Source organism: Sebastes fasciatus, chromosome 21, assembly GCF_043250625.1.
Source record: "Sebastes fasciatus isolate fSebFas1 chromosome 21, fSebFas1.pri, whole genome shotgun sequence".
NCBI lineage: Eukaryota > Metazoa > Chordata > Actinopteri > Perciformes > Sebastidae > Sebastes > Sebastes fasciatus.
Genome location: NC_133815.1, coordinates 14798144 through 14825576, shown reverse-complemented (window position 1 = coordinate 14825576; position 27433 = coordinate 14798144). Strand labels below are relative to the sequence as shown.

The following is a 27433-nucleotide window of genomic DNA, read 5'->3' as shown; positions in this document are numbered from 1 at the left end:
AAGGACACTTCAGCGGGGCAGACGCTTGATGACAGAGAGACTTCAATTTGGATCCTCTGTTTGAAGGCCAGTGTCTTTATCAGTGGGCCATCATGCTGTCAACTTTAAAAATTGATCTAATGTCTGAAAGGGAATATAGCGGATGGGAATCCACAAGTGGGGATACGTTGTGTACCAGGATTGGGTTCCGATAGCTGATACCGTTTTGTTTTTGTTGGTTTGTTTTTTAACAAAACTCTTTCCTCACTCTTTTTTTTTCTATGAAAGAGAAATATACGAAGGATTGTCATTTTCAACAGGCACATTTGCTGGTTAAAATGACAACTAGTGCCAGCGGCAGATTATATCAGCTGTAGCTAATTAACAACAATTCCATAAGTAACTCGCCCAAAGGCCAAAACAAATGTGCTCTTTTTAAGCTGGTGTTTACTGGGCCAAAGATTGTTTGTTAGAGAGAGAAACACCAAATTTCTAACATCACTCCATTACGTGGATGGACCGTGTGGTCTCTGAGCTCAACCAGACCAACAGAGTTCTGTGTGAAATGTTATTGGTGATTGCGTCACATCAGCTTCTTTACTTCGAAATCCTCTCAGTTAAACTTTCATGAGTATCACATCAATAATTTACGCCGATAGTCAGGACTTCCAGTATTTGGAGCAAGTAACTTGTGAAAAATGGGGTATGCCAAGTAGACTTACTATGTTTCAGTGTGTCAGATACTTAACCATCATTTTATGTCTGTCATCTCATTTTCCGGTTGTAGGCATTTATTAAACCACCACTCAAAACTCTAGTTTTTCTGCCTTCTTGAAGTCATAGTCCAGTCAGCACACTGACACATTGACAGCTGTTGTTGCTTGTTGGGCTTGACTTTCCCATGTTATGATTTGAGCATATTTTTTATGCTAAATAATTGCAGTACTTGTGAGGGTTTTATCATTGTTTTTTTGTTGTTAATTAATTTCCAGTAATACATATATACATACATTTGCATAGAGCAAGCATATTTATCCATTCCCATGGTGATTAGAGAAACACTTGACAAATCTCCCTTTAAGGTACATTTTGAACAGATAAAAAAAATGTGCGTTTAAATGTGATTAACTATGGACAATTATGCTATTCATCACAATTATATATTTGAATCGACTTACTGACCTCGATAAAGCCTACATCTTTATAGATTTGATATAGCAATATGAAGGCTTCAAATGTAATAAACAGATCTGATATTGGATTTAAATCTTTTAAAATGTTTTCAAGCCCCAACTCTATCACACTTTTATGTGTCTCTACCAGCCTGTCTATATTTTTCTCGTCTTTGCCCCCCGCTGTCCTCTTCTCAGCACCCTCTTTCTGTAAGGCAAACCAGCCATATTGGACATCAGCATGGGACTATTTTGAAGGGAAGTTAATTGGGTATGTGTACCTCCGTGGAAGCAAGTGTATGCATGTGGGATTTTAACACATATGCCACACAAGTTTTTCCGTGTCTCGCTACTTTATTTCGACCTTTCTCTCTCATCCCCTCTCCCTGTATTCGTCTTTTACTGCCAGTCAGAACATATTGTTTCTCAGCATGGCAGAGTTTAGGGCTGACAAAGGGGTGGAGAGTAGTGGAGGGTGTGATATTATGAGCTTCAGTTGCCAGCTTGGCAGCAAATCTTCTTTATGAGCACACAGGAGAGCAGAGAGAGGCTCACGATTTCTCCCTGACTTCTAGAGGAAATGACTGAGGCCCATCCAGACCGCACCAACAGCCAGTGATTCACTGATTGCTCTGATATTGATCCACTGTGCAGGTATTCTCAGAGGAGGAAAGGGAAACAAGCTATGTGCATCTTTTAATATTTAGTATTTCAGTGTATTTTTTTCTGTTTATCTGCTTCGTTCGTCTGTTTCTGTTAAAAGTTGCACACAGTTAAATATGGTTGTACACTGGGAAATGATGACACACACACTCTCACACACACATACTGTGTACACACACAGGCAAATGCAAACATATTTGTGTTGTGTTGAATTTAATCGGTGTAGTTATTCCCTATTTATGATGTACCAGAGACAATTTCACACATGGGATCTCATGCTACAATTTCTCATTGTGCTGATATGGGGGGAAAAGAGTGTGTGTTTGTGTGTGCCTGCCGGTTAGCACCTCCACATGGCGTGTGTGCATGTGTGTGAAACTTGATATCGGAGAAGGCGGCAACCTCCGGGGTCTGAAAAGTGAAGCAAAAGCTGAAATGCTTAAAACTTGCATTCTTTCTAATAGCCAGCAGGGGGCGACTCCTCTGGTTGCAAAAAGAAGATTGTATAGAAGTCTATGAGAAAATGAGCCTACTTCTCACTTGATGTATTACCTCAGTAAACATTGTAAACAAGAATTTATGGTCTCAATCGCTAGTTTCAAGTCTTCTTCAATACAGCATGATGTTCATTTAGTAAATTATGGTCCCATTTACAGTCAAATAGACCATAAAGAAGGGGATGCTTTGGGGCCTGCCTACCTTGTGGTTGACAGGTCGCTTCCACGGCGCTGTACGGTCTGGGAGTTGCATAACATCTTAGAACTTTAACCCTTTCACAGTGTTGTTTCTGTTCATGAAAGTTAATTGTAACATTTTGTGTGTCACTTCTGGTTGTAAAAAAACAAGATGGTGACAGCCAAAATGCCAAACTCGAGGCTTCAAAACCATAGTCCATACACCAATGGGTGACGTCACGGTGACTACGTTCACTTCTTATATACAGTCTGTGTATCGGAGACTGGAAAAAGTTCAATTTATGGATGGAGAAACAGGAAATACTCCACTAAAAATTCCAACTAATTAATTCTAAGTGTCCTCTGAGAGTCGACACGGATATAAATGAATAGCGAAGTGATATTTTTCAATCACATCTATATCAAGATACATTCACATTGATTATAAAGTTATTATTCAAACCCTTTATATCATATACTGTGCCACTGTGTATCAAACTACACATTTAGTAATCATGTAGCTTCTGTAGCCTAAATGAATTGTCCTGCTCAAGACCAGTTGTTAATTGGAATCCAGTAGTGTAATTGAGGGTATATGCAGGTATAGATTATCTATCCATTTCACTTTCTGGTCATGATGGAGGATGCTTATCAAGCTAATTAGAACTGGCACGGAGTGGCAGCCAAAGAATTCCTCAACCCTGCAGCTTTCCTGGATGAATAGCCACTGCAGCCTGTTCATTTTCCAAATACTGTAAAATGCATCATTGGCATTACTGTAACACTTGCTCTCACAGTTAGCTATCTGAATACTAGACTGTTTATTTCTTTTTCTGTAACAGCCAGACACAGTATAAATCTACTTTTTGAGGCAGAGCAAGGTGCAGGTTTCCTAAATATGTGTATGCTTTTGGCTGTCAGAGTATATTGATATACTATATTGGACTAAATATAGTGCAGTACCTAGTTCACACCTGCTTCGTTTGACCAAACTAACTCTGTGTTACTCACCTTTCTTTTAGTGTTCTTGAAACAGACCATCCTTACATTTGTGTTTCTGTTTGAGCTCCTTTGATACCAATATCCCCACTAACCAATAAGCCAAATCCCCAAATCTCACTATGGTCTGCGCGTGATGGTATTTTAATGGCTTCTGAAATGAAAGGCATTCCCACCTGAGGAACCATGGGAAAATAATGAATAATCCTCAGTAGTTATGAGCTTTGTACAAAGACCCTACTTCACTGGAAGAAAATACAATTGGCCACCATAGTCTTCTTTCAGTTCTTCGATATTACCATGAAAAAGCAATAATTACTTACCAAGATCTCTCAGGACAAGATTTGCTAAGCTGTTTATACCTTCTTTGTAGACATATTGTGCACTTAAAGTTGTGCATGCGATGTGTGAAACAGGTGCAACAGCCTGGAAGCACAGTTTGACCATTATCTGACAAATACTACGCATCATCAGGAAGCACTGCACCAATAAGAGGAGGAGGACAATGTGGCTGAGTGCATTCTGTCGGATTATTAACGTATACGTGGGCCAGTTTGCGTCATAATTTCTTCATCTGTGGAAAAAAAAGTGTAAATAATAGTAATAATTCAAAATATAGTAAATGGTACAAAGCACAAACACATGTTGTAGTTCTCGCACACTAAAATGAGCTGCTAATGTACTTTGGCAATTGCACTCCTCTTTTATAAGACATTTATAGTGTGCATTACAGCGCAGTTACCTTGGGCTTCCGGTGAATTATTGGCCATATATACACCATCTACATTCTCCACCTGTTCCTGTGTGCTTCTGCTGGATCCATTGTTCGACTGGGTCAGCTGTCTCTACTGCATTGCTCCACAACTGGATGGCTCTGGCTTGTATTTATTTTTTAAAAGATAGTGTTATATAACTCATTCTTTCCATTTTTTTTTATTTTTTAATTGACTCCTACTGCCTTCATTTAGAAAGTAAATATTTTAGAATATTTTTTTTCACTCCCAAGTATTTCTGTTTAATAATCACTACACTTAGATTTCTTTTCTGAACACGCTGATCTTTTAAACTCTCCTTCACTCAAAGAATGCGACTGGAAGGCGGTCTCAGGCGTTGATTGCATAATGAGCTGCTCACTTAGTAAATCCGGTGCTAATTGCATACAGATTGTGAGTGCAAATTGAATAAAAGACGTGGCGCAAATTTGCCCTGCACTTTCATGTATGGATTTAGCCCTCACCCCACCCACCCCATTTATCATGGGAGCCACTTAAGCTTGCCACATTGTAGCTATTGGCTATGCTTCGCTATGCTTGCAAGATGAACATAACAACACACACACACACATGCATAAACAATTTCTCTCATTTACTCCCTTGTTATCATGTTTTTTTGTATTTCCCTTCTGCTACCCCTTGTGCCATACTCACATATAAATGTGTCTAAACGCTCTCGTTCTCTCTCTGCCAAGCTCCCCGGAATATGAACCTGCCATTCTTTTGTGCTTACTCTCAAACACATACACCTGTGCACACATTCACACACACTCGTCTGAAGGTAGAGTGTATCAGTGAGAGACAGAGGGTTCTGCTTCATGCACTGAATCAGGCAGGTATAACTGATCTGACCTGGCACCAAGCGGGCACGTCAAACAGCCAATCATATTGCCACAGGGTGACAGAGAGAGAGACAAAAATGCAGAGTGATGACATGTTGAATGAATTTTTGATACGGAGTGTAAGAGAAGAGCATTTAAAAATATTACATAGTGCATGTGAATGATCACTGTGTGTCATTGAATGGTGAGAGTCTGCAAGCTTTTATTTGAACTAAAAACTACATCAGGAACGTATCCTCATACAGCGTTTCGTATGATATCATACGCAAAGTTATTCATCATTTTTTGTGCGATGTCCTACGAATGTCCAGCAACATGTGGCACGTGTCAATTTCCGATCGTTACATGCATACAGTCATTTCAAAATAAACTTCTGTCTTCACAGGAAGTTTAGGCAACAAAATTACTTAGTTAGGTTTAGGAAAAGATTGACTTGGTTAGGTTTAGGTAACAAAACTACTTTGGTCTAGGAAAATATTGACTTGGTTAGGTTTAGGTAACAGAACTACTGAGTTAGGTCTAGGAAAACATTGACTTATTTTGGTTTAGAAAACAAAACTACTGAGTTAGGTTTAGGAAAATATCGAATTGGTTAGGATTAGGCAACAAAACTAATTAGAAAGGTTTAGTAAGAGATTGATTGGGTTAGGTTTAGGCAATAAAACGGATTAGTAAAGTTTAGGAAAAGATTGACTTGGTTAGGCTTAGGCAACAAAACTACAAAGTTAGGTTTAGGAAAATATTGATTTGGTTAGGTTTAGGCAACATAATTACTTATTTAGGTTTAGGAATAGATTGTGGTTTGGGTTAAGGGTTAGGGTTAGGGGTTAACTCCTGAAGTGGCATAACTTAAGTACGGAAGTTGCGTGACAAATATCTCCTCCCTACGCACAGTTTGTCACTCTTTATACTTCCTTGTTCACAATTACGTGGATTTCATACAAATTGATTTTGTGAGATATATATACGTATCCCAGTGCGTTACTTTTCATAGGTATAGCTATAATGCGAACAGCCTGCAGGATTACACAGATTAGCTTGCAAAGCCAGAGATATGGGACTGGTCAGTGACATCATCTGCTGTAGTCTTTGAGGATACTCTTGGCTCTCCATGTCACATTGTGCTTATCTCTGAGTCTCTCCTCCTGTCTCTCTGGGTTCTATTGATGGTGCTAGACTAGTGCAAGAAAGCAGTGTTTTGTTTATCATTGTGTCCTACCCTTGGACAACTATATTATTTGCAGAACCTGGTTGGTGCTCTCATCTTAATTTGGATCCATATTTTTCAAGCACCATTATGATTTGCTCTGCTGTTTAAAAGTTGTGAGGAAAGTAATGTGGCTGGCTGATAATAAGCCTTTTTGCATACAGTGCGCTTCGATACTCTCTCATTGTCCATGCGCTTGACCTATCCCTTTGTATTGGTCAAGGTTGTAATTAGTAAGATCCAATCTGTCTCCCACTTTTCTTTCCGACCCTTTCCTCTAACATCCCTCCTACCTATTATCTGTTTCTCTTCTCCTTCCTCATTTAAAATTACATGTATTCATCCCTTTCCAAAACTGCATCAAAAATCGCCAGAGGTGTCCAACCAGGGGGCCCATTCTGTCACCGCAGACCTCCCATAAACCTGCCCGAGGCTCCATGGATTACCAATGACACAGAGAATCAGTCATCCTGAGTAGCCCTTTAATTACTGGGATAAATAATAGATGAACTTATACAGCAGACCCAGGAGGGTTTATTGAGCTGGCCGGGCTAACTGAATGTTAGACTGAGGAGGGTCCATGGTTACATTATTGGACAAACTGAAAAAGCGTTGGCCAATCTTACGTACAACAAACCGACTGCAAGGATTTGATTAGGAGAGTGAGAACTGCAGCCAGATGATTTTTTTAGGATTTGTTGATGGGACATAGAGACTGAGAGCTTTCTTTCCACTCAAGTCTTTTATGTAAATTATAATCTTTCAAATTGTCAGTTGCCACACTGGTGAAAAGTGGCTTTTGACATTCTGAAATGTTTGTTGAGACCAAATGGTTGGAAAAAATCCTTCCAACACAACATCTCTTAAAACACCCACTGATGGTTGTAATTGGTGCATTTTAGTGCCAAATGCATTTCTTAGTTTTTGTCCTCAGACAGCGGGAAATATGGCCAACATTAGCTACACTATCAGCATATCCAGCATTGATCATTGTTTCCATTCTTCTGGTTTTGTTGTGTGTTCTGATGAAGCTAAAAATCTACATTTTGTAACTCTAACCGTTGGGAGACATTTGGGTTTTTGCAGCATTTCAAAAGTTTGTTGGAATTTCATTTGACAGATGTAAATGTAGGGGGAAGCAGGAAAGGAAAAGGTATGTGCGTGTGTGCGAGTGCGCGTGTTGTTGGATGTCTGTCTTTATATGTGGTTTCTTCATCCAAAACATCTCATTATGCGCTTGGTCTGTGCACACATTGGCACAGGGCACCAGATCTGTTGACAAAAATTGTTTGGTGAGGGTTCCAAGACATGAAAAATGAATCCGGACCAAAAAATTTAGATTAACGGCTCAAGCAAAGAGCTGGCAAGCCTGGGGGTGGTGGTGGGTAGTTGGAGGGTGGTCTGGAAAGGCAGGGGATAGGAGGGGTGAAAGAGAGAAAAAAGCAGAGTGAAAGTGTAAAGAATTAATGAGCAGCATGAGAAGAGATTTCATTTTTTATTTAATGAAACATCTTCCAAGAAGGAGAGAGGAAAAAAATAACTAATTACAATTTAACATTCTCCCACTCACATATAAACTCACAGAACAGACATGGAAACAGGAAAAACAATATATACAGAACGGTGTAAACAGTGTGAGGGAGATGAATAGATCGAGAATATAATAAAAAGAAAATGCTGGACGCTATGGCCAAAAATCTCTTCTTTTTTTAAATTGATAATTATCACATTATACAGTACATTCACTAATAATAATAATAATAATAATAATAATGCTCAATTTACAGTTTTACAAGTATTTTCATAGGACAGATTCCTAAAGAAACCAGAAGGTTAATAATTATGGTTTATAATATTCAATTATGTATTATCAGAACGGGTCAGGTCTCTAAAGGTTGATTACATATGTACAGTATATACGGTACTTGTTGGCTGTCTAGCTACTACTATACTATACTTTTGAGCATGTGCACCAGAGACTTCCGCCGGCTGAGTCGGCTAACTTCCGGTTTAGCCCAGTGCTAAAAAAATGTTTATTCAAAATTAGGGCTGTCAAAGTTATCCCGATAAAAACGCATTAACGCAAATTCATTTTAACGCCACTAATTTCTTTTAACGCATTAACGCAATTGATCTTTCAGAGGTTGTAGCGGGCTCAGTTTTAAAGGTAGAATATCCTGGTAACATATGAAGATACATAAAGAATCCAGTGGTACCAACCATACTAGTCATACTTGTCGGGAAGAAGGTTAAACTTGCGACAATTTTGGCGAGGAAAAACTTGTTCTATGGGTACACACGAGTCTCCCCTTTACAGACATGCCACTTTATGATAATCACATGCAGTTTAGGGCAAATCAGTCAAGTCAGCACACTGACACACTGACAGCTGTTGTTGCCTGTTGGGCTTGAATTTGCCATGTTATGATTTGAGCGTATTGTTTATGCGAAATGCAGTTCCTGTGGGGGTTTCTGGACAATATTTGTCATTGTTAATTGATTTGCAATAATAAATATATACATACATTTGCATAAAGCAAGCATATTTGCCCACTCCCATGTTGATAAGAGTATTAAATACTTGACAAATCTCCCTTTAAGGTACATTTTGAACGGATAAATATGTGCGATCAATTTGGTATTAATCACGATTTAATATTTTAATGGACTGACAGCCCTATTGAAAATAAATCTCATAAATTTCTCATCGTTACCGTGGAAGATTTTATCGTTTTATCGTCCTGCCCTAATAAATAATAAGATACCCCCTAATAATAAAGTACTCACCCCAGGCAAAGTGAGTCAGATTCCATGTATATATCATATGTTCTAAACAGAGAGAGTTGAGGAAAGCAACTCACCTTGCTTCAAGAGCTCAGTTTAAAAACAACCGATTTTTGAGAACAGAGTTGAGATCCGAGATTTCAGCTGAAAACGGCCATGAAAAGACCTCCGTGAAAACCTTCATTACCATCTTATTTAGAATAAACATATTTAAGCAATGGAAAAACACCGACTGTTTGTTATATCTGTTCCTGATGGGATGCCATTTCTTCAGAAATATGATAACCCCTCTTTACCTCTCTCCTTTTTTCTCATAACAAATTTCACATTTACCACTTTGTCATATTGTTAAATGGTCATTTTAATTCCCACTGGGGTATTGTGTGAGTTGAAATTGAATGGGCACTCACCCTGGGGTCTAGCTGATTGTTATTCACTCCAGTGCCATCCGCTATTTCATGCCGCAAGGCTGTGGGAGCCCTCTGCAGAAAGGTACATAATTTAACTTGGTTTTGAAATTACAGTGTGTAACTAGATACACGCTGGATGGATTCACAAAACTTTGATATGTGTGATCTGGTTATCGTGAACGAAAACGTTGGACCGTGTCAGGAAAATTGTTTGTTATTCATATTTAAGAGCAGCAGGAGATCTGAGTCAAGTAGTCAGAAAATTAGTTTTTCCAATACAAATTTATGTTGGGTTATTTTACCAGATATGGATGCTCTATCCATAGTCAGAAAAAACAAATTGCAGTTTCCACTAATATAGATTGAACTTCCCTTTCTGTCTATTTGGCTGGTTGGTGATTTCACTTATTTTAGTGTTGCTAAGCACTTTACTGAATAGTGAAGTTCCACTCTGTCACTGTTGCATCTTTTATAAAGTGCGTTTGTCATGTCCTTTATTCTTTCTTTGATTTGAAAAGTGAGCTTCAGGCTGCTTCGCGAATGTGTATCTGACACAGTTGGACTGTGATGTGTTCATAGGCTGTGGGAGCTTCCAAGACTTGAAGGTCACCTGCTCAACAGAGCCTTTTCGAATACAAGATGTGACCAAAATCACTTCATTAAAGCAATGCTGTTTGGCAGCTGACATTCAAGCTAAAGGTGCCCTGTGGAGTTTTCTTGTAAACAAACAAAAGTTAGAATTACATTCAGAGTTACTCTCCAAAGGGCATTATGTGTATCCTTGAGGTCTAACAAAAGTACATTTTCTTCCTCATAAAACATTTGCAAAGCCAATTTTAAATCCAGTATTGTTTACATTCATGTTTACTAGCTTATAGTCTTCTTTTCCCTGCCCTTGTTGTAGGACTGGGACGATACACCTATCTCCCGATTCGATACTATCACGATACTTAGGAGCCAATTCGATATTGTGATTATAAAAGTATTGCGATTCGATATTACAATTTATTGTGATTTTTGTTAACTTGTTTAATACTAGACCATAGGCAAAAGTTGAATCATACACTTCTCGGGACTTTTACTTTGGAAAATATCTAAATTAAATCAGTAAAATGTTTTGATTTTGCATGTATGTAGTCAAAGATATCAGTTGAATAAAAGAATAAAGACATTTACCTCATAAATTAGTGGTATTTTATTTTTAATTTATAAGGGACATGTAATGTTTTATACTTCTGGTGAATAGAATCCAAGTCGGTCGCTAGCTTTCCCCATTAGCTCCGTTCTCTTTATACATCCATGGTCAATTCCGTTTCACTGTATTTACCATAAATGTCAGTATATGGGTGCTCTACAGTTGTAGCATCGGCCGATTTGACCGCAGAGATGCGAGTGACGGCCGGCTTGACCAAACGTTACCGCAATACGATAACGTTTCCTGTACATGACAGAGTTAACATGCAGCTTTAGCCATGATGTCTAGCTGTGCTTTTCCTGTCAATGTGTGAAACACAATGTGTTTTCATACTTTACCATATGTGTAGTGTTTACCACTTTGGATTTAAAATGTGAGGGTGCACGTCGTATTCACGCCGACCCTCTGCTGTTGTCTGCTCTGTTGCATCTGCCGGTTCCTTCTCACTACGGCTGGTCGGCTACTGTTTGTTTTGAGTGACGGATACGGAACGGATATGACGTCACGCTACTCAGACTACAACAATAAAAGCGGTAACTTTCTTTCACCTCTGCATGGACTCAAATGAAGCAAATATATTGATTCTGGCATAAAAAATCAATTTCAAAATCGTAAAAAAATAAGCAAATCGATTTTTTTTTTTCACCCCTGCTTTGTTGGTGCATTGCAGCATATCTTGGCGTCTTACTGGCACCTCCAGATTAGGGGAATGGTGTGAAGCTATTTACAGGACTGTGTACCGTGTCACCCACGCATTTTTTACTACATCCACCCTGCTGAGGTGTCCGTACTTGTGTTTACTTCACATTTTTTTTTGTTTTGAAGTGAGGACACTGGCAAATGGTAGGAACAACCATCTGTAATGCCAATTACTGAGGCCTTTTCTATGCTGCGGAACATCTGTTAACTTGTGTACTATACCTCTTTGTGAAGCCCACTGGGGAGCTGCTGTCGCGCAATTCCAGGTGTACATGCCGACACGCATATGTAACCGCTTGCTAATTAGCGAATGGCCATTTGACCGCTTTTGAAACTCTTTTTCTGTGACCCCCACGGAAAAGAAGACTAACTTCATTCAGTTTTTGAAAGCAGATTGGGAATCAGAGTCGCTTTAATTGCCAGACTTTGACAACTCTGCATATAATTTGACCTGGTTGAATTATACTTATAGTTGAATCATTTAGTTCAGGCAGTTCATACGTTTCATGTGTGATAGTCAGAGGGTATCAGTTTTCTGATGCTTTTGTTTACACTGATAACACCAGCAGAAAGCAAATCTGTGCGGGTGGTTTGTTGAGAATATTTTTCTTGAAGGCTGACAAGTAAAACAGTCTTTGGACTATTTTGAGTTTATAAATATTACAGAATAAATGAGGTCACTGCAGAAGGCTTCTACGACAGCAAACACATCTGCTGCAGATGGACTTTGTCAAACTGAAGCATAAATGTGGGCAAAAATGGAAAACAGAAAGAGGCGACCCGCGCTGCTCCCAGCCACACCAGAGACCAAAGGCATGTGCAGACGGAGACTCTCACACTCACTGGTAGTTTGGAGAGTCAGACTGCATCTCCATACAGCTGTTGGCACTTTTGACAGCTTATACTGTGTTCATGACTTGAGTCCAGAAAAAGCCCCCAAGTCCCAAAACTTCAGCAGTCAGTGTTGTTGAGAGGACAGACTTGACAGTCCCATACCAATACTGCACACACAACAGTGAAATTACTAGCGTCTTCGGAGTGTTGGCGGTAACTGAAGCGTATTTATAAGGGGTGTCACGCCAACATTGAATGATTTATTTTGTCCTCCGCTTCAAATCATCTTCTTTTACAGTCTGAAGGTGTGCGTTTGAAAACACCAACAGCACTGACAGACTGGGATATTAAATCCCAAATACTGTTTCTCTCTGCCACGTTTAAATTTCTTGCCTGAAGTTTTGAGGAAAGCCTCTGCACCTTGTCGGTCAGGACCTGTAGCTTGTGGTCTGAAAATTAAATGTTTCTTTTTCTCCCTGCCATTGTTCTGCCTACTGTGTTCTTGGCGTAAATGAAAAAGGGCAGAAGGGGAAAGGGTGGTTTGGTTTTATTTCAAGCGTTCTTTTGATCGGGTGGAGAGCGAAGCTGAGGCAACCAATGAGCCGGACTGGATAGGGTGTGCGTATAGGAATAATGTATTACAAAAACTAAAGCCCAGGTAATGTTGCCATAAACCAACAACAAATAAAAGGTATATTTAGAATGAAACAAGATTAAAAGTCTTAGTTTTTAATAAGAAATAAATTAAAATGTCCTTAATTCCCCTCTTCGATGGCGCTGTCCTCATGTGCCGGGCCTCACCGGCTGGCTCGTACTCCGGCCACCGTGGCAGCTGCTCACTCATCAGTGTCTTTCCATTTTATGGCTGGCTGGCATGTGGGGGGGGACGATGTTGACACCGGAGCCTGGGGAACGCCGCCCAGTCAGTGATTTCCTTTTGCCATGGTGCGGTGGCACTGCTGGATCCTTCCTCTACCTCTTCCTTCCTTCCTTCACAGTGTGCCCATAGGTACGCTGAGGCAGATACGTACGTCATCGATGACCACATGCACATCTGGTCCTCATCTTCATCCGCAGACAGGCGCAGCAATTGTCCCCCTCCTCGGTCACACGCTGCCGCTGCCCTCTTCCCTCTTTTCTCTTTGTGCTATGCTGCTTGTGAGCTCCTTGCTTCTGTCTTTATTTCCATGTTTGGCACACAGTTGTTTCCAGTGGCTACATCCTTGTTTCTGAGCAATGTCTGTCCATTTAAAAACCCAGTATATACACCACAAACAAAAAATCTAAATATACGTAAAACAATACCATTACTTCTGTTGTGTGACACAAAGGTAAAATGTATACTTTGCCACCTGGATAATTGCAATCAGCTGCAAAACTGTATGAGAGCAATATCTTTTGTGAATCGGACCTTGAGGCTGGGCAGATAGCGGTTGCAAGTGTTCATATTATATTAGTATTCATAGTGCTATCAGCAGCCGCAATACATTCTTTGTGAATTCACCCGTCAATGTTCTTCACCTTTGTTAAAACATGCATGCAAAAGATGAGATTTTAGCAGACTTGTCCATTCAAATTCATTATTTTAGAGCTGTCAATCGATTAATATAGTTAATTGTGAATAATCGCATGAATGTCCGTTATTCATCGTGATTAATCGCAAATGAATCTAACATTTTGTATCTGCTCAAAATGTACCTTAAAGAGAGATTTGCCAAGTATTTAATACTCTTATAAGCATGGGAGTGGGTAAATATTCTTCCTTTATACACATATGTGTAAATATTTATTATTGGAAATCAATTAACAAAATAAAACAATGACAAATATTGTCTAGAAACCCTCACAGGTACTGCATTTAGCATAACAAAATATGCTCAAATCATAACATGGCAAACTGCAGCCCAACAGGCAACAACAGCTGTCAGTGTGTCAGTGTGCTGACTTGACTATGACTTGCCCCAAACAGCATGTGATTATCATAAAGTGGGCATGTCTGTAAAGGGGAGACTCGTGGGTACCCATAGAACCCATTTTCATTCACATATCTTGAGGTCAGAGGTCAAGGGACCCCTTCGAAAATGGCCATGCCAGTTTTTCCTCGCCGAAATTTAGCGTTAGTTCGGAGCGTTATTTAGCCTCCAAAGTGATTTTCAAAACATGCATCGAGTTCGGCCTTTGTGCTAAGTACTTGTAAACTTTCTGTCAGGGCTGCTTCCCTGCATGGCCAATGTGGCAGGTACAGCAATTCATTAAAGGAGTTTTTTGCCCACCAGTTTTCCGTGTTATTATGCCACATTCTGGATGCCAAAAATGTAGCTTTGTGGCTTCAATCAGTGATTTTATGCCAACTGATCTTTAGGATGTCATGGACTTCACCCTGGATGTATTATGCTCTATTTGTATCCAACTCCCTTTAGCTCCAGAGATGTGGCAGCGATGTAAAGCCCTTTGAACAAGCTGGCCAAACCCTGTCTATCCATGGCTCTGGTCCCAGATGATGGCAGCCGGCTGACACATCTCCTGGTTGCTATTTTTCCACATCCTAGTCATTTACCTAGCTGGAAATGTCACTAAGAAGGTTTTGGTTGGCAGCCATTTCCCTTTGCTCTCACCTCCTGTCTTCTTTTTTCCCCCCTCATCTTATCTGTCTCTCTCTCCCTCACTGCACCTACCTGTTTCTCCTCTCTTATCATACCATCATGCGTATAACTATCTGTCTTTTGCCCTCCGGGGAATAGGCTGACATTTGCACTTGGATATTGTAGTCATTTGCTTGCCCTAAAGTACATGAACACACAGAACCCTACTTTGCACTTCAGACACGAGCAAATATCAGCCACGATCTCAAACTTGAGTCCTGAGCATATTACCTGCATTCATGAATGTGTTATACCGCATTGTAACAAGCCAGTTGCTGGTCACAGGTGACACTGTGCACTATTTTAAGTGTTTTGTGTAGGGTGGGTCTTTCATTTCATTACTTAATTGATCTACTTTCATGATCTATTGTCCTTTATATTACACGACTAAAGTACAGTATGTGTGCTGCAGCAGGTGGCATTGTGATACATCAGTGAATTATTGATGGTTATGATCCCAGCTCTCCGTGTTGCTATTTAATCACCCTAAGGCAATAAATCACTTAGGTGTATTACTATTGCTGGTAAAGGTGCATTCCTTTAAGATGCTTAAAAATGGGAAAACAGACAGTGACAGATTTACTGCCAGTAATTTCAAGGTCGTAGCCTTACCCGAATTCCCTACTCAGCTCTAAAAAGTCCAGACATTTTGTAAGGTACCAAGGTGTCCTGGTACAGATTGTCATTTTATTCAGACACTGGCCTCATATTGATGAAATAGAGCCTATATAGTAGAGTACCAAAGCCACCAAAAAGACTGCATTGTTCTTCCCGGACACACTATGTCGGCTTCACTACAACAGCAACTTTCCTTTTCACTGCTCTGTCCTTGATTATATGTTGTCCTCTCATCATCTTAACCAGACCAACCAACATTCCTATTAGTAAAGATTGAAAATGGAAAGTGTTCAGAAAATGGTGTGTTAAAATTCATTAGATATCGTGTGTAACTTGTAGTACTTCACACAACAATAGAAACATATTCATTATCTTATAATGTAATCTTTGGGCGCTTTCACAAGCAAACATTTAGTCTGTTTTAATCAACCTCTGGTCGTTTGGGAAGTTGTGAACGCAGTAATCGTACTCTGGTGCGGACCAAAACAACTGGTGCGAGATCGCTTGTGAGAGAGGTGATGTCGGACCGTTTCAAAGCAAAGCGAAACGCAGGCAGCCTGTGTGGGCATTTGTTGAGATGGACACAGGTAAACGACAGGTTAACATGAGTGGGAGAGGACTGACCTGGACTTCTGCAGAAGTTAGATTTTTGCTTGACATCTGGGCCGAAGTGAACACACAGAATATGCTAAGTAAAGTCGACAAAAAATAGTGACATTTATAAACTCATTCGAGATAAACTGGAGAAGGGATTAGTCTGCACAATAGATCAGTGCCGAGTCAAAGTGAAAACACTTCGACAGCGATATATCAAAGTGAGAAGGGGCAGTTCTCAAGACAGTTCTCCTTCGTACACGCTAATCACAAATAATTTTTTTTGTTTGGTCCGCTTTAATTTGTGCACTGTAAAACCGAACCAAACTAAATAGAAAAATTAACCAAAAGTATCCATTTCACTCTGATTCGAACTAGCCAAACAGACTATGGCTTGTGAAAGCGCCCTTTGCTGACAACTATACACATAAAGGAAGTAAATAAATCCCATGATAACTTCACAGAGAATTCTGCTAATCCCATTCATAACAGAATAACATGACTACAGTCATGTTTGCTTGTGTATGTGTGTGTGCGTGTGTGTGTGTGTGTGTGTGTGTATCACTGTAGCACACACTGTACAGAAGACTGTACACTGCAGAAAGTCTACTGTTGTCATTCATCATTGAAGTGCTTTAGGTTTGACAAAGAAACTTGAGCACTGCAACTACAGTGTATTATATACTTAATCTACACTCTAAGCTTAGACCTAAAATACTGGTGACACTGCTGGTTTAGTTTGTAAGAAGAAGTGTCTTGATGAAGTGTATTAATGAGATTTCAACAGCCTTCTTCCTTTTGGTTGTGAAGTTATCGCCACTTTTGCTTGCTAGATCCATCTTTTTAAAGACTCAAGGCTTCCAAACAAAGTGAAATAACCAGGTTCAATTGACTCTGTATGCACTTCTCTATCTGTACATTGTTGCATTGTCACTACAGCTCAGCACTTAAGCTGTAAATTGCTGAGGTTTTGATGCAAATCACTTTCATTGTGGGAACAAAATTGCTGAGATCTTGACCTTGTCTTTGAGTAAGTGAAATGTTGAATTATAATGGGCTATTGTACACCAAAGACCAAAGCTACATTCCAGCTTTTGTATAACTGTCTATATTCTAACTACATACTTAGCTCTGAAGGTTTCGATATGATAATGAACATTTTTATGAACATTGCAGTTAAATGTAGCCAAAACCATGAATCCAAGCGGCATGCTAAATATTGAACCGGGAGCCGAATTGATTGCCTTTGGGGTATAATGTGCAGAACAGAAGCAGACATATCATTGAAGTATTGAATATATATTATACAATGCACAAGGCAAGGGATGCCATCATGTGTGTGATTATTAACAAATTAGAACAGGAGGAGAATCAGTACAACCAGTAACAACAGCATGTAGCTGCACAGACAGGTGCAAGAAGGATGAGGTGTTGGCAGCTAAACTGACCCCCTCATTAAACTGTTAAACATGTCTGCGGATTTTTTTTTAGATCAGCTGAACAAAGACTACTTAATGCACATGTACTATGGTGGTAAAAATGAATGCGAGCTGCATGCGGGCGAAATATATTTAAATCTAATCAGTCACTCTGTAAACAAAGCCTTTAATATGTTAACGCTGCCTCAGGAGGGGTCGCCATTATCACATTTAAGAGTTTTACAATTTACAGTTTTATATTTAGATTTCTGATTTCACAGGCTAAACACATTTTCACTCAAGCATGTTGGGTGAAAATTATACCTAATCAACCACAGGCTGGATTCACACATGATCCAGCCAGTGATGTGCTATATATATATATTTTTTTCCAATATCATTTGTGTCTTGTACGCCAGCATTAGCCGGTTGATTAGGTATCATTTTTTATCATCCACTCACTAAAATCCTAGTGATTCTCCCCCACCGGAGAGTTAAGAGGGCTCCGAGGAAATAACTCGAGGCACTGAATGATGTACTATATTTTTTCTCCACACTTCCACACCTCCTTTCCTTTAAAATCCACTTGCTCTCCATTAACTCTGCTCTCCAATTCCATTCATTCCTTCCCTCCGAGCAGTTATTCTATGCAATTATACAGTATGTATTCACGCGCGTGCGTGCGTGTGTGTGTGTGTGTGATCCACAAAGCATGTTCATGCGCAGCTGGAAGAAGTCATTGCTGAGAAACCTATAGAGATACTCTATAGAGACCCAAGCTGCAGGAAAGTAATTGTGTGGGCACATGCGTTTGAATGAATAAGAGGCAGCATGTATATGCGTGTGTGTCTGTGTGGATTAGTGCAGGAGGAGGGTTAATGTATGTAAGCACATGTGTGTGAAATTATGCGGTTTTGTTTTCATAAACGAAGGTGTACGAGATCAATTTCTGAGACACTTGAGCGTGACCTAAAGGTTTCTTCCGACCAGATGCTGCTGCGTGAGAGGTGCACCCATGGCACAGTTTCAATAGGAGATAAGCAGGAACACATCACTAGGTTTGCTGGCATGAGTCAAAACCAATGACATCAGCTCAGCTAAGATCCCCTTTTAATTTAAAAGCACTGCACTCCCTTGCATGGGATACAAACAGTTGTATAATAGAGAACAGAGCTCCCATAAGAAGCAGATGTCCCTCCTTGCAAGGAGACCTTGAAAAGGTGTTACACCTCGTTTCCACGGGGTTTTGTTTTGTGTCTGTAAATCTGTATAGTACAAGGATTGCGCCCCTATAGTGTTCAATGCGAAGAAATACATCTATTTACGTATGGATAGAAACACCACCGCAGACATGGGAGAGAAGTTACACATGCATATAAAACAGTAGTTTTATATCTATGAGTTACTGTCTGGTTTTGGCCGTCACATTTATAATGTATAAGTGAAGAAAGTGCATAGGATATGTCCATAGTCTGCCACAAAATTAAAAAAAAATGTCAACGTACTCGAGGCATTATGGACCAAAAGAAAATGGAAAGGGGAGTTTCGCAAACACATCGGATATCACGGAGGTTCCCATAGGAATGAAAGAACTTCCGGTTGACTTGCATTCGTACACAGAGCTATGTGTAAACGAGGTGTTAATAAAAACCCTCATATGCCAAGATATGCACACATGATCTATGACGCAGTCCAAACGGATGCAACTATTTATTTATTTTTTTATAAATTACATTGCCCAATCCCATTTCTGTTGACAATCCCCTAGTGCACAGCACTGCGCATTTCTGTGTTGGCGAGCCAATCACCCTTTGCTTGCTAGTGGATGTTACTACTTTGCCAGTGCAAGGTCAATGTGCCAGAGAGCTCATTACTTATTGTGTGTGTTTATAAAGGAGAACCTGAGTGTCAAGAGTGTGTACGCGCTGTCAAAACAGGCAAGGATGTAAAATATGGACCTGGCTTACGCGCCAGGAGGGAGGCTGCAGACCATTTCCCCTTCCGCACAGAAACACACACACACTCTCATACATTATCAGGCTCTGATGATGTTATTTTTTTTCTCTGTGAGCCCACCTGTGACACAAAGTAATAGCTCTAACAAGCCCAAGAAGGTGACATGGCTTTGACTTTCACCCACAATGTACTGTACACACACAGATGCAGTGTGTTGTACATGCACAGAAGCACAAACGAGTCTTTTTCTTCTAGATCTGACTCCACACACACACACACACACACACACACACACATACTTACACTGTGGGGCATGACAGAGAGCTATTGACTGCCTACCTGGCTTGACAGACCATTCACAATTTCTCTCTGTGTGAAACCTCATGTACTGGAAGAGGTGAGTGTGTTTGTGCGTGAGTGAGTGAAAGGGCCAAATTGAGAGGGGGGGTGAAGGAAAATGACTTCATGACTCTGTGTGTATGTCAGGAATATATATTTAAGTATTTGTTCCAATATGATTTTTGCTGCCTTTTGTGTGTGTCTCATGCATACACCGCTGTAGTCGCTTTCTCTCGGGTTTTCTTGTGAGTGCGTCAGGAGTTGCGAGTTGACATTGAGGTCGGCTTGGACTGAGCAGCACTACAGCGCTGGCCTTTCTGACTATTTTCCTCATGGCTGCCGCTGCTCCAGGTCATTTGATCCACAGTTCATTCTGCTAGTCAGGTGGAAATGTGTATCTGGACTCAACGTCTACATGATTACATTATATTCAACGTAATGTGCTGCAGGCTATATCGTAAAGCTGCTGTATTTACTTTTTTTGCTCACTATGTCATTGAAGTAATGAATGATTTGCACAAATGAGCATCTTAAACCTACGTTATGCAACCAATATCTAACGTTCTACAAGAAGAAAACAGGACAGTACAGTCAGTCTTACACAGAAAGAATCAGTGCTATGCTGTGCAATACAACTATCCTCCCCTTGACGACAAAACCATGTATCACAGTTGTGCTCGTATCACATATAGCCACAATAAATTGTATATGCCCCAAACTATCCCAGAAATCAAAGACAATTTAGGGCTTTAGTGTACCTGCTGCTATTATACTATACTACAATACTACATCTTTTATACAATCTGTCTGCTCAAAAGCCTTTCTTAAATTCTTCATATTAATTCCTGAGATAGATCCATGTTTCAAATGGAAGTTCCCTTGTGCAGGAATTGAGTTCAAGCAATGAAACTATGTGAATATGTGGCAGCAAGGCAATCCAAAGTGCTTTACATAATACATAAAGGCATTAAAGTGTAACTTTGGTATGTTTGAACTTGTTTTTGTGTCTAACTTACTAATGGGGACGACATTTTTAAAAACTGGTCCAGTATTGAGTAAGAATGATGTAGGCGGCAGCCGCTAAACAAGCTGCAATGTAATCGCTCCGGGCAATACTGCACCGTCAATAATGCACCGCCAGTAAAAGTCCTTGTTTTTGCCCCTGACAGGCTCAGATTGTTATTTTAAGTGCATGACAGCATTATGGAAAGGACCCTACAGAGGAATGAAACAGTTTTCTTTACCTTTCACTTTTCATTTGTCATTCTGCCATGTGACTTGTCGCCGGAAGAAAACGGTGGAAACGTGAGTGAAAGTCGGAGAGCGGAGTGCCGGTGTTGTCAGAGTTTGTTGTGTTGGAGTACAGAAAGTGTAGCTTAGTGTCATTTAAAATAATTTTAATGTCATGGCTGAATATTTAGCTGATTTCGACACTGTGGATGTGACAAGATTTCATAATGAGACTTCTCCGAGCGAGACGTGGTCAGATACAAACAGACCGGATCAAGCAAGAGGTTAAAAAAAACAACTTTTCATTTCTCTGTAGGGTTCTTTCCATAATGTTGTCCCTGTCAGTGGCAAAAACAAGCACTTTTAATTGATTGACATTGACATTGCGGAATTGCCCCAAGCGACTACATTGCATCGGCTGCTTTCTGCACTTTCTCGCTCAATATTGGACCACTTTAAAAAAATTGTTGTCTGCATTAGACACAAAAAACATGGGAAAATAGACCACACATAATAGAAACACAAGGCAATGTAAAAAGACACACATAAATATAATTTCAAATTAAAAACAGAATAAAACAAAGTCAGTTTGAATATTTAAAATAAAATAATATAAGACAAAATAATAGAATAAAAATTAAAAAGCTGCAGTGCAAGATAAAATATGAATCAATAGTCTCAAATTTCACTAAATAAAATATAGTGGCAAACAGAAAAATTTTAAGCCCTGAGAGTTGGAGCAGACTGAACGCTGCTTCTCTATGGTTAGTTTTGACTCTGGGGGCAGTCAGTCAGCTGACCTGTCCCAGACTCATAACGGAGAAGCAGATCAGAATTGCATTTTGGCCCTAAACCATTCAGTGCTTTATAAACCAACAGTTGAATTTTAAAGTCAATTCTTAGGACACACAGGAGGCCAGTAAATATCTGCGAACTAGAGTGATGGGATCCACTCTCCTAGTCTTAGTGAGGACTCTAGGACTTTTAGAGAAACCAGAGAAAAGTCCTTTAATTCAACTAAGAATATATCTAGAATTAATATCCTTTTAATTCTAGATATATTCTTACTGTATGCTGATAGTAGGATGATTTTGTAATTGTCTTAATTTGGATGTTAAAATTGTTGATTGATGTTAAACCAAGATTTCTGGCTTTGTTCGTGGTATAAGCGACTAAATGCTGAGCACTGACTTTTAATAGTTTTTCTTTGTGTCCAAATACAATGATTTCAGTTTTTATCTTTGTTGCACTGAAGAAAATGTTGCCACATCCAATCATTGATTCGTTTGATGCATTTACTCCTTGCTTATACGGGACCACAGTCACCTGATGAAATCGTTGTATAGATCTGCGACGTCTGCAAAATGATGGCAGCATAATTACAGCATAATAAGACAGATCAGAGCCGTGATTGTAAAATCTGATTGTGCAGAGCCTGATGCACTGAGACTGGAGCAATCCAGAATTTAACTTATTTAACATATCAGTTTCTTCTTTTTTTTCCCCTCTTTTCTGAATCAATTATGCATCCTTATCTGGCTACAAGGCCGGATTGCTTGTTATAGTGGATATTTCGCAGTGCACTCTTGAGATTGCCAGCGAAGTCAACAATGTTTGGAACGGCCCTGCGGTTCAGGTCAGACTGACATGACTTTCCAGCTTCCCTCAACCTCCAGCTATGCCCCGTGTTTCTGCCCTTTTGAGCAAGTCTGTTTTTGACAGTGCACTGAGTGAAACCATGCGGAAAATACAAGACTTCAGAGTTTTCAGCTGAGAGTACTCGAATCGGGGAGCTCTTATCGGAGAAATCATTTATTTAACATTTAATTACCAATGTCGTGAGTTAGAACTACTTCAACCACTCCACGGACTTGCATTGCATTGATGTATATTCTCTAATTGATGTCACATTTCCTAATGTTCACCGTTTTCTCTTTTTCTTATTCTTTCTCTCTCCACAGAGAAGTGTGATGAGGCTCTAGCCTCTCCTCTGCCTCACACAGCCTTCACCAGCTCGTCTGTCTTCTCTAACGGATATGCACCCGGATACGCCAAGCTCAACAGGAGAGGAGGTAGACACATGCACTACACACACACAGAAGAAGCTGCCGACGTGCATGCACCCACACACTCATGACTGATGCTGTAGACAGAGGAAAGAGTACATCTCTAATTCAGGTACATGTACGTACATCCTTATGAATGATTTTACAGATGACACACTGAGAAGGTAAATGTCCAAGCCCTCATAGAGTGACACGCTTCATAGTGCTGCACAGCTGCTCTCCTCCTCCTCCTCCTCCTCCTCCTCTCTTTCTTCACGCTCTCTATTTCCTTTTACTTCTCCTCCCTTCCCTCTCTCAGCTCCAGTCATTATCTCAGAGACTCAGACCGGAGCTCATTTCCACATCAGTCCACAGCAGCAGACAGAGATAGGAGCCGACAATTACACCCCTCTATGTTTATACAATTAATAATTCATACTTTTCCATCTAATATAGTCACACCACAGCTGAGGCGACAGAGCTCAGAGCCGGCAAATAAACACAAGGTAATCTGGTGTGTTTAATCATACCAATGGAATTATTGCTGAGAGCTTCTCCTTTAACAATGACACCCACCAACAAGAGGGAAATAAGAAAGAGAAGAGGGAGAGAAATAAAGACCAACATGTCAATGACAGCAAATAACAGATGAGTGTAAAGCTTGTGCTTTCTCTCCACGCATGCTTTCACTTATTCAATCTCCTCGAGGATGGAGGTCCCTTGGGGAACATGTAATGGATAAAGCATGGAAATCCAGTTCCTTAGGGAGTGTTGTTGTAGATACAGTGTTAAATGCACTTACACAAGGTCTTAATAGCTCTCTTACTCTAGAGTAGCATCTTATTTTCATTAGAGCTGCAACGCTTAATCAATTAGTTGAACTATTAAATTAATTGCCAACCATTTTGATAATCGATTCATCGCTTTGAGTCATTTTTTAAGTTTTCTTTCCTTCTCTATGAAAGTAAACTGAATATCTTTGAGTTGAGGACAAAACAAGACATTTGAGGACGTCCATTTGGGCTTTGGGGAACAGTGATCGACATATTTTCACCATTTTCTGACATTTTATATTCACCAACTAATTGATTAATCCTGAAATAATCAACAGATTAATCAGCAATGAAAATAAGCTTTAGTTGCAGCCCTAATTTTCCTGAAAAGAATAAAGCTGTCACTAAAGTTACTTATTCCTAAAATAGCTTCATCTGTTTCATCTGGGAAGTCTCGTACACGATATGCTAAAGGTTAACACGTCACAACTCGTGAACTCAGAGCTTTCAGAAACTTTCGATTTACCAGGTTGTGAATACCAGAAGACGGGGGCGTTCATATGGACTCTTCTTATTCAAGAAAATGTTTTAGATGAGATGAAGTGAAATTTTCTGACCCCAAGGCAAATTTGCTCGCTTCACAGAACGAATTACATGATTCATTACCCAGGCTTAATGACTTGTTTAGTTGTACAAGGGTTTAGGGATGCAACTAACGATTATTTTCATTAACAAATTAATCTGCTGAATATTTTCTAGATTAATCGATTAATCATTTGGCATATAAAATGTCAGAAAATAGTGAAAAATGTCCATTTGTCAAAGTCCAACGTGATGTCTTTAAAGTCTTGTTTTGTCCGTCCAAAACCCAAAGATATTCAGTTTAATACTATATAAAATCTCCATATTTGAGTGGCTGAAAACACAATTTTTTTTTACATTTTTGCATGAAAAATTACTTTTCTTTTATCGAAATAGTTGGCAATTATTTTTCTGTCGATCAACTTATCAATTAGTAGACTAATCGTTGCAGCTCTACAATGGTTATATCCACAGACTTTGTACTGCTTCTGTGCTGTTAAGCAGTGAATAATCTTACTGCCAAAAAAAGAAGCGTGCAGCTCTCTCCCTCCTCCACTACCTGTCAATTTTGTCTTGTAATTAGCAGCCCAATGTGTTCTAGCGAGACTTTGTTCTAACACATCTCCAAATTTCAGCGATCCAAAGGAGATTAGATGACCACCATTGTGAAAAACTCCGTCAGATGTCGACACGAGTGCCACGAGATGCACGCTGTACTGAGACAAAGTGTCAAAGTAGCAGGGGGAATGAGGGAAAAGTGTAAAGTTTCATCTCATCCTCTATGTCTCGGTGTCCTCTAGAGAATGACACTGTGTTTTTATGATGAGGTCATCACCTCGTTAGCATACAGCATGTGACAGGGGGGGAATATAAAATTAGAGAAGTTGTGCAGGAAGGGACGACGAGGTTACGTCCTGCGGAAAAAGTTCTCCGCGAGGATTAGAAATGTGTCATAAAATCAATTTATCTTTTCTTAAAAACCAAATCTAATTTTTGTATGCTGTGAATGAAGAGGCTGCTCAAAAGTTGAAATCAGCATTGTTATTTCTTGTCAGTTTCTAACACAGAATACAAAACACATCAATAGAAAACAGATGCACAGACATCTCAATCAAACAAACATATCAGTGAAACATTTGCAGACACACACTGAATGTAAGAATAAGCTATAGCAGATGACATGTGTACACACTTAACAGAAACATGAGAAAGTCCACACATAAAGCGCCCATACTTTCACAGGAACACAAGCATCTCAAGACACTTGCAGCACACACATATACATTCACAAATACACAGGATCATAAACACATGCCCACACAATCATACTAAAAGGATCGATCCCGCCGAGAAGCTACATTTGGCATCCAAATGTGCCATCAGTGGCGTGAGTGTGTGCTGATAAGCCAATCTACTCCGGTCTCCCAGTGCTATGAAAACTGAATTAATTACATTATGGGTGCAATGGATAGTGCTAGTCCCAGATGGGGCTAATGAATGAATGACATTAGCAAGAAGCTATCATTGGGCTGCCTAGATCACAACAACTGTCTAATCTTTCCTACATCCTTTGTTTTGCAAATATCCCAGAATCCAAGCTGTTCTGTAATTACCTGCCACGATCGATCTTTAAATTCAGCTTTTCCGTATTCTTTTATTTTCTTCGTATTGTGCTTTATCCTGGGAGATGAAGTGGCTGTTTATCATGCCATTTAGGATGATGACATTTGCACGGACTGTGGCTCTGAGTGGTCAAACAACCCTCTTTTGCATTTTGAAAATCAAACTTGTTCCAAAAAACTTAACAACGGACGAAAGTTTCGGAGTTGGCGTGTCAACGTGATTGACACAACGTGATGTTGTATTTACGTTTTTAAATGTCACAATTTCGGACGAAAAATACGGACTTGGTGTGCAAAGGCCTTAAAGCTGCAGTGGAATGAAATTGGAGCAAATCTGATTAAAAAAAAGTTATTTTTATAAAACGGTCACTATATCCTGACAGTATTAGACAGGTAATCTGAAAACAATCATGTGCCTCTGTGTCCTCCGGTGCTCCTAATGGCATCTGCAAGATTTCCCAGACCGGAGGAAAACAACCAATCAGAGCCATCTATGAGCAGCTGTCAATCACTCGTGAACTCTGATCAAACGGTCAAACTAGGCAGCGCTGATCAAATATGAATCAATATTCTGTTACTGTAATGCCTATTTCTCTCCTCAAATGTTTTCAGAAACATCTTGTAGGCTACTGTTTAGCTGTAAAGTGAGAAAGTTTGTGACCCGGCTGCCATGTTGAGATCAGTTGAGGAAATACCAAGCACCGCCCACCAGCTGGACCAAACTTTCTCATTTTACAGCTAAACAGTACACTACAAGATGTTTATGAAAATATTTTATGTGAGAAATAGGCATTACAGTAACAGAATATTGACTCCTATTTGATCAGTGCTGCCTAGTTTGACCGTTTGATCGGAGTTTACAAGTGATTGACAGCTGCCTACGTTGAATGACCAGCCAATCGGAACGCTCCCTCTCTGAAATGACCTGTGATTGGCCAAAGTAAATTTTTTAAAGCCTGAAAACAAAGCCATGAGGAGATGCAGAAGTCTAGTTATCTCTCAGAGCACTTGAATTACAAAATGCTGAAAGATTATTATGGAATTTTTGCCCAATGATGCCAAAAACATTCTGCCTACTGCCGGTTTAAATCCACACGAAACGCCCATACTTTCACAGGAACACAAGCGTCTCAAGACACTTTGACAAAAACAGGATTGTATACCCCGCACTTGCACATGTATTAATGAAAACAAAAACAACTACTGCAGCATGGAAACTGCTCACGCTCAACACACCCACATATACATTCACATATATACACAGGATCACATATGCATGCCCACATAGTCCTACTATAAGGATTTGTCCCCCCAAGCAGCTACATTTGGCAGCCAAATGTGCCATCAGTGGCGTGAGCATGTGCTGATAAGCCAATCTACTCC

The 27433-nt window shown here is 39.8% G+C and overlaps 1 protein-coding gene across 4 annotated transcripts in view; it reads left to right on the top strand.

Annotated features, from left to right (window-relative positions):
• Positions 1-27433, top strand: part of cntnap2a (contactin associated protein 2a) — a 393831-nt gene that overhangs the window by 142981 nt on the left and 223417 nt on the right. For all 4 annotated transcript variants that reach the window (XM_074622116.1, XM_074622115.1, XM_074622117.1 and 1 more), the window contains one exon: positions 22990-23100. In XM_074622116.1, the coding sequence (XP_074478217.1) occupies positions 22990-23100 (111 nt within the window). The remainder of the gene's footprint in view (positions 1-22989; positions 23101-27433) is intronic.